Here is a 9228-nt window from a genome sequence, read left to right as displayed (position 1 = left end):
GATTTCGACCGCCCAGTACTCAGTTTTTAACGAATATTACAGGATTGCAAGAACCCAGTCTCTGGAAAGTCATTTTACGCCATGGAGGGAAAGCCACTTTGCCCCAAGTGCGTAGGCGTTGATGAGGAGGAAGAGGAGGAAGAGGAAGCGTGAGAGGAAAGCGAAATAAATAAACAACAAATGAGGGGAGAGCGAGCGGGAGAAAGATATATACACATAGAGAGAGAGAGAGAGAGAGAGAGAGAGAGAGCGTGCGTGCGTGAAGAAAAAGTGCAAGAGTGCGCGCGAGCATGGAAGAAAGAGAGAGAGCGAGAGAGAGAGCGAGAGAGAGAGAGAGAGAGACGGACAGAGAAGCGAGCGAGCTGATTATAATTGTCATTTACTTCACAACTAAATAGTAGACAAGACCCATTTTTCTAGGAGGAGAAGGAGGAAATTTGTGAACTAGAGAGATAATTAGAATCTATCCGACTAGAATCAACCCCTACATGCCCTCCGGGCTCCAACTGATGCGGAGCCCCTGCCCCCAACCCTTATTTTGTCTATGCCAACAAGTGCCCCTACACAAGCAGAATAGGCCAGAGTTCACCGACTCGGACCCAGGGAGGAAAAAGTATCGATGGCGGCCTACGCTCCACGAGGTTCTACCCCATCCCACCCCCGCACATCCAACTCTGCCCTTAATTCATGAATCGAAAGGCACTCACTTACCCTCCTCTATTCACTCGCGTACTGTTTCCCACAACCCCACAACCCCGCCCCCACCCCCATCTACACTCCACACTTTCCAGACCCACACACTCCGACAATATCACCTATCGTCGTCTCCTCAACCAGTCCAGTCAGCCAGCCACCCATTCCCCGGGCCCTCCCACCACCCCCGGCCTAGAACAAGCAGCTCGCTTTCTCATTATGCCTATCGTCGAGCGAATGTGCGAGCGAATCGGATGATCGTGGTCGCAGAGGAGGAAGGACGGTCCAGCCAGAAGTCGCTGCAGCAGATTCCCAGCGAGATCGAAGCGCCGAGATCGTTCGTTGTCAAACTCGAGCGACATAAAAAACTGTCTTGTACGAAAAACCTTTCTTTTTTCTTTCAACTTTTGTTCTGAATATTTTTTTTCTTTTTTCTTCTATTTCTTCTTCTTCTTCTTCTTCTTCTTCTTCTTCTTCTTCTTCTTTTTGGAGAATAAAACACATGTATTTCAATAAAAACAGGGGAAAAAACAAATAAAAAATAAAAACACAAAAAAAAACACCAAAAAAAAAAACAAAAACAAAAACAAAAACAAAAAAATAAAAACGGAAAAAGTACAAGTTGACAGGCGATAGGAGTGCGCACGACGGAACCACGAGGCGTGGTCCGTCCGAGGGGATCGGACGGCGACATCGGTCCCAGTCCGGATCCCCGGGAAATGGGCCCCCCCAACCGTGCCGTGCGCACTCTCATTTCGGCATCGAAGCGCCGGCTGCACCTCGCGTCCGACGTCGATCCCCGCTGCCACGCTAAATTTACCCGTTAACGCACGCATCCGCACCGCGTGCTGCTGCACCGTCTGCTCCATTAGACGCGCGCTCTCTCGCCCCCCTCTTCGCGCACCACCCCCCCCCCACATGCCATGGGGTAGGGGGACGAGGTGTGGTAAATAGTGGTAAGTCGGGCTCGCTCTCGTTTTCATTACTCGGCCAGTAGGCGCTGGCGGGCTCCTCTTATCGCCTTCTCGCTTGTTTTCCTTTTCATTTTTCTTTTCCGGTCGTGCGGCCTTGGATATTGCGAAACAAAATAGCCTATTCTTTGGCCGACTAGGGATTGCCGGATGGATGACGCACAAGACGCTCTTATCATTAGGAGCGCGTCGAAGGGCTCGTTCCGGACGGGAGGTGGTACGTCGCGTGATGTCGTCTCGACGGCACCGAGGCACGACCTTACCGGAGATGGTTCGATCATGATTTTTCCGCCGTTCCTACACAATATTATGTGCAATCTACCGATCGTCACAAATAATCGCCACAAAGATGGGAGAGAGAGAGAGAGAGAGAGAGAGAGAGAGAGAGAGAGAGAGATACACCACTCACTTTCCCAGATTTTAAGGCATTAAAATTTCTTTGCGGTTAATCGCCGGATTAACGATCGCTTAGTCATGAAGCTCAGTGAGCGGTGTGATTATTAGGTCGTAAAGATTTTTCAGGTTTCTTTGGCCACAATTCGCACAATTAGGAATTCTGACGCAAGGAGGAAAATAATTTTAACGATTTCATTTCGTTCTTTTTGGCAATAATTAAAAATGGCTTTGCGCGATAATTTCATTATAAAATTGATGGGACGATGTTGCGTCAGGTATTAATTAAATATTGATGCAACTAAAATTGCAGCGATAACGATGACAGTTTAATAATAACGGGGATTCATAAAAGTATAAATACTTTTCTGCGCGTGGATAAGTCAATGTTATAAATGCCTTGATTTCTCTGTACGAAGCCGTAAGGAGGAATTTTTTACACTAATTGTCCTAATACTTGTCGTTTAGAAATAATTATCGAGTGATATCGAGATAAGCGTTATTCCAGTAATTTCGATGACTTTGACGAATTGAAATGAAAAAACTTTGACGCATTCAAACGCAAAATAAAATTTCATTGTATAACTTTTATATTTTTTGTATCTTAGACGGTTTTGTTTATATTATTTTATATGGCCTTTTTAACGTGGCAAATGGAATTAATCTTCAAGACAAGGGAAATTTTGTACTATTTTTGTATTAAATGTCGTTTATAATTTTCAAACTCGTATACTAATGCAATCGTTAAAGAACAAAATACACTTTATACGATAATATGTAGTCACTCGGTTTCAATGCAAAGAAGCGATGCAATTTTTCTCAAACTTTCTAATGAATTTCAGCGTAGCCTAGTATACGAAATAGTTAGTATTTTTTTTGAAAAAGACGGATTAGCATTTATTTTTAATGTTTCTGTTATGACAGCTTTCCGTTTATAATATGCCGTTTATAAAGAGTGAAAAATATTAATCTGACAAACATTTTGAACACCGAAATACCGTGGGGAATAACATTTGATGCAACGCTTATAAATATCGAAGAAATATCGGTTACTCGATCCCGGGATTTGCCGACTTTTTACAATTAGATTAAAATGGAGCCATCGGTTTTATTAAGAAAAAATTATAGAGATAAATAAGAGAAAATAAGAGCGACGATGTGTTTATCGTAATTTTCAGCATTTGACAATGAATTTAAGAGAAAAATGTGGAGAGGCAATGGGACGCACAAATATATCTTTTTATTAAACGTCCCCACGTGTACGTATGAATTTATATTTTTCCAACGTCGATACGCATTATCGTATAAAATTATCCTGCCAATATTATTGCTCCTTACTTATGTTTACGTAACGTCAAGCGTTAACATTAATTAATTAATTGCTTCTTAATAATTCAATTGCAGGATTGCCGGCAAAAGTTTCAAGGTGGTTCCTTTTTCGATCACGAGGGTCTGCCATATTGCGAGACGCACTATCACGCCAAAAGAGGATCGCTTTGTGCCGGATGCCATAAGCCTATTACAGGTAAATTTTTTTTTGTTTTTTTTTTGTTTTTTTTTTTCCCCTCCTTTTTTCATCTCGTTATTATTGATAATGAAGAAGACGAGGAGACAAACCGATGATCGTCACATTTACTGCGGTCGTTTTATTATTGGTTTTTTTTTCTCGATGTTCGATAAGAACAAGGAGGTCAACAACGTTTCAACATTTTCCTGGATTTTTCAATCGATTATGTAAAGGTAATCGCGCCATCTTACGTTTGTCTACGTTTTGTGGCTCTCGAGAGCTTTCCAATATTAATTGCTTATCGCAGTATAGTCGTCTATGATATAATGAGGCCAATATAATTCTAATAATAAAAGACGTAAAAAGTGGCAAGAGCGAAGGTGCCAGGTTTGTTTTCAATTTTATATTAAATTTATTATAAAGCTCTTGTAAGTAAAACATTGAACGCACAAAAAGAAGAAGAAGAAGAAGAAGAAGAAGAAGAAGAAGAAGAAGAAGAAGAAGAAGAAGATGATGATGAAGAAGAAGAAAAATTCATTTAATTTGATGTTTCCACAAAAATGCCAAGATTATTCGTAATTGCTTTTCTCTTTTAATAAACATTTCAAGATATGTTTAATGTATTCGTTCGTTCGTTTTTTTTTGTTTTTCTTGTTTTTCGTTTTTTGTTTTTTGTTTTTTGCTTTTTGTTTTTTTAACCTTTCAAATTAATTTACTCGAAATGTAGTTATTTTCATTACAAAACTTATAAATGTGTAATATTAAAATGTCATTAGTTTCAAATGCCGATTAGTCTGCCGATTTGACGATAAAATAGAGCACTTCGTAATTACATTCTTAAAACTCTTTCAAAATGCATTTTCAATTTGAAAGGGCTGACCTTAATTAACCTTAATTAACCTTCGGCTATCTTTTATATAAATATAATGATTCGTTATGTACTCTAATTTCTGGGAGCTGTAGGCTCTATTGCAACCAAAAAACATGTTTAAGTAAAGATGTTATATTTGTATGTATATATATATATATATATATATACATATTATTTAAATATTCTTGACGGCCAATGACATTCGCACAAAAGGCAGATTAGTAAGCAGGCGATGCACGTGTCGAAGAAAATGTTGAAAAGACAATGATGCAATAATACATTTGAATGTTTGACAGTCGTAATAAATTATAGATATCGAATTAGAAGATAAAAAACGTAAGATCGTTAAATATCAGTCGATATTAGTGTCGATCTGCGTCCATCCACGTTTAATTTCATTATCTCCCGGTAGCGTGAATAACTAAATTATCTATTAGAATACAAAACAAAATTAAGCAACTACTGACTGTGGCTGCTCTAAGGATTATTTGTATACGTAGGCTGCATGTAATAAAAATTTTGACGTAAAGCAGCAATGAGTTTGTGAATGGTTAATCGCTCGATCACCATATTAGGCATGGCGATCTGGAAGTAAAAGACTTACTAAAAGACTTTGGTAACTTGAGAATTAAAATTTTTTTAATAAGTTATGGGAAGCCGGAGGAGGGTAATATACGTGGAATGATCTCACAGGATTTGTCTCTTATATTAATGGGACTGGCTATCGTTTATTATTCGAAATAAATTATAAACAAATAAATAGAATGTAAAAATAATTGAAAGGCCGACTGGTATGTTTTTGGTTCGAAAAGAATTTTTTTTTTTATCTTTTTTAAATAACTTGATTTAAACAGAAAATACGTGCGATTGGGTTACTTTTTCTATTTTGTAAATAGAACAAATGTACCAATGATGAAGCATCGCGTACAAATTCTCGATAAATTTCCAATCATCAATGATGTAAGCGTCGGCCGGAAATTCTTATCATTTCAAATGTCTATGTGAAAATATACTTTTTAAACTGATTTTAAAGTTTGTGTTTGAGCCTATGAATAAGCGATTCGAACTTCAACAAAAGTCGGATAAATGTCGAGACATTATTGACTGTGGGACAGGGCAATGTGTATAGCCTGAATATACTCGCGTTCGACAATATTTATGGCAGTAATACGTGTTTCATTTACAAAATAGCTATTTAAAGGAGAAAAATTACTATTTATCTTATTGTCGAATATTATCACTATAATTTTGCACGTGTTGAAGTAAATATATAAAAACGTCTTGGCTGGTATAATCTGGTAATATCGATAATATCATTGTTATTACGTTCGTTCCAAGTATTTCAAATCTATCTTATCATAAAAAATATAAATTTTTTGTTATTTTTTATTCATTTATTTATTTATTTATTTATTTATTTTTTTTTTTATTTTTTATTTATTTTATTATTTTTTTTTATGTAAAATATATATATCTAGACTGACGTATACTCCATTGATATAAAATTAATTTAAATTAGAATATTTCGCTTAGTTTATGTTATTTTTGAAATATTTAAGTGATCTTAAGACAATATTTTGCCCTTAAATAGTAAAAATGTCATCAAATTGAAGCGTTCCATGCATTTGCATTAACAAATATGTTTCGTTAAGCAATTGTTTTTAAACATTTTAATTAGTCATTTATATTTTTATTATTGGCTTCAAATCGTCCATATATTTCTTTTCGTAGCTTGCAGTTTTCCTTGATAGGTACATTTTACGCGTGCGAGCGTCCTGTGCTATACCTTTTAAAGTTATCACACGCTGCTTTTATCAATCGCTAATATATTATAAGTTTCTTCAACATTACCATACTGTTCGAGCGAGGAGAAGGTGTACGTAGACCTATACATGTTCATAGCATGAACTCTTCTATAGCGCATGTATGCGCTCGTGCCATGTACGTGTTTATTTCGTTGTATTATATAATTCCGCAAAGCTATAAACTAAATACTAGGAATGAGGAAAATTTAGTAGTAATGCAAAGAAACTGCAACTAAATAAACAAATAATAGGTAGCAGGAATTCAAAGTACTCGATATAATATTAAATGTTAACGACTCTCAATATAATAACAAAATGATGCATTTTGAGGTACGAATATATATAGATGCATCGAGTTCATCATTGGTAATGTGAATTTATATTATAGATGCTATAACGATATTATTTGTCGGCAGATATAGTCTCTGTATATATTATATTACGGGATATATTAATTGCGTGGTTATAACAATAAATCGTACGTATTAAGAATCGTTGCGGTAAATTAAGAGAGAGAGAGAGAGAGAGAGAGAGAGAGAGAGAGAGAGAGAGAGAATGAGAGAGAGAGAGATGGTATATCGTTGGATTAAGAAGGCGGTAAGAACATAGACGAGAACCGTGACATATTTTTTTTCTCAGTGCACAGCATTCGCAATGAAATGAAAAAAAAATGTAAGAAAAAACAAAAAAACCTTCGATCCACTTGGCATTTGTAAGAAGTACACATATGCGGACGAGTGAAGAAGAAGTGCAAGGGAAAGCTCGGCTCGATCACACTTTACAACAGCTGCGCATGAAAGCCCATGAAAAGCGGAAGCTTCTAATCCGATTAACGTCGACTTATCTGTTTGACAGGTCGCTGCATAACCGCCATGTTCCGCAAATTCCACCCCGAGCACTTCGTCTGCGCGTTCTGCCTGAAACAGCTGAACAAGGGCACGTTCAAGGAGCAGAACGATAAGCCCTACTGCCACGGCTGCTTCGAGAAGCTCTTCGGCTGAGGGCCAGCATAACCCCGGCGCACCCACCAGGAAGATCCTCGAGAGCGTGAAGCGGCGACGGCCGATGGCGTAGGTGTCGCGTAGGCGAGAGAGTAGGGCGCGTGATGCGTCGCTCGGGCCATCGATTTGCTATATTAATATATAACGCCGCGATTATTCTATTTCCTAAGGATAATGATTCTAGAGTCTTAGATGTAGCCCGAGATCGAGGTCAAGGCGCACCGAGTCGCCCCCTTGGCTCGAATTAACATTTTAGCGGGCGTAAGGTTCAAGTATTGTTAAAGCGTGCGTCGCGGGCAAGAGAAATTTTGCATTACACCCGGGGATAAGCGAATAAATGTGTGTGTGTGTGTGTGTGTGTGTGTGTGTGTGTGTGTATGTGTGTGTGTGTGTAGGAGGGGTATGTGTGTGTAAAGCTTGCAGCTGACCCTCACTCTTTTCCGTACCCTTGCGACGAGCCAAATGCATTGCATATTGTATATTAGAAAGTAATATAGTGACTCGTCGTCGTATGCCAATTAAAGAAATTTTGATACATGTGTAAGCCCGATAGGGAATAAACGGAGATCCCTGGCACTACGACGAAATCTTGTCGTACGCGTTTCTACATAAATATCTGCAATACTTCCAATTTCCCAATTTGCTTCTTCTATCTCTCTTATCTTATATTTCAACGTCTATTGGTATTTACAGATTTTTACGATGCATTAATACGCTCGTTCGACACTCGGCTCGCTCGATGGTCACGAGGACCTTTGCGTCGCGCTAACGTCGAATCGTGCGTGTGCGCGCGTCGCGAATAGACCGGCACAATGTTGGCTTCTTTCTAGTTTGTCATGATTATCAGGGAGACTGGAAGCGCTGCCTCGTTAACCGCAAACACTCCTATTTAAAACGTAACATTGATTTTTTTTTTTTTTTTTTTTTTTTTTTTTTTTTTTTTTTTCATGATCCGTCATTTCTGTTACTTTTGCTTGCCGTTTCGGAGCCGTAACATTAGTAACATTTAAAGCGCCCATCCGCCCTCCTCTTTGTGACACATTTCTTGTTGGATTTTAAAAATGTTCAATATTATTTCATTCCATTATATATATATATATATCATGTCGAATGAACTTGAAATGTATCGAAAAGTAATATGCTATGGTCGTCGTTGTAATTGGGCTTTTAAAATTAATGTTTCAGTTACGTTTTAAACGCCTCGGCCTCCATAATGCAATAACAAAAGGTGCTAACCAAAGTCTATTTTCAACTAACATTGGTTTATCATTGTATAGATAATATTACCGCCAAGGTCATGCATGCTTAAGCGATCGTTTTTTTTTTTATAATTCTTCTTTTATATATGATACTTCATTTGCCTTTTTTTTCTGTCATTTATAGTAAACGTATCGAAGAATTACAATTTTTACGTAGTTTTATGTAGGATATGAATGTACAGTTAAATTTACAGGCGCATTACGACTTAAATCCTGTATTAATGAGTAAGAACAGTTATAAAAAATTTAAAAGCCTTTTATGATAATCCTTGTAAACAATAAAAGCGTTTTAACTTTTATTCAATATAGTGTTTAATAATTTAATAATCTTCCATAAACTTGCGTGTAGTAAACACATGGCCATACTTTGGATATTCACGTTCTCATTGATTATGTCATCGCTAATGAAAAACAATGGATATTTAGATTAAATTTTAAATTATAAAGCCTTATTATGATAGTTTTATGGATTTGTTGAAAATACGATCAGGCGTGACTGACTGAATAGGAGAGAAATAAATTTTACCCAATTTTCCGTATGAAATTGATTTTTTAATTTTATTTTACACATCATTTATTTATGTATACATAAGCACATGCATACATACGCACCCACGCACACATACACACATACATAATGACTCTCGCACACAAATATACGCGCGCACGTGTGAACATATGATATATATATATATATATATATATATATATATATATATATATATATA

At 37.2% G+C, this 9228-nt stretch overlaps 1 protein-coding gene across 1 annotated transcript in view; it reads left to right on the top strand.

Annotated features, from left to right (window-relative positions):
- Pax (paxillin) overlaps positions 1–7575 on the top strand; it is a gene marked incomplete at its 5' end in the record, with an annotated part of 30612 nt that extends 23037 nt beyond the window's left edge. The window contains 2 exons of the mRNA XM_011497756.1: positions 3462–3582; positions 7096–7575. Coding sequence (XP_011496058.1) covers positions 3462–3582; positions 7096–7241 — 267 coding nt within the window. The remainder of the gene's footprint in view (positions 1–3461; positions 3583–7095) is intronic.
- Between the last annotated feature and the right edge of the window lie 1653 nt (positions 7576–9228).

This window comes from Ceratosolen solmsi, unplaced genomic scaffold, assembly GCF_000503995.2.
Source record: "Ceratosolen solmsi marchali unplaced genomic scaffold, CerSol_1.0 scaffold47, whole genome shotgun sequence".
Classification (NCBI taxonomy): domain Eukaryota; kingdom Metazoa; phylum Arthropoda; class Insecta; order Hymenoptera; family Agaonidae; genus Ceratosolen; species Ceratosolen solmsi.
The sequence above is the reverse complement of the archived record's forward strand: the minus strand, read 5'-3'. Positions and strand labels throughout refer to the sequence as shown.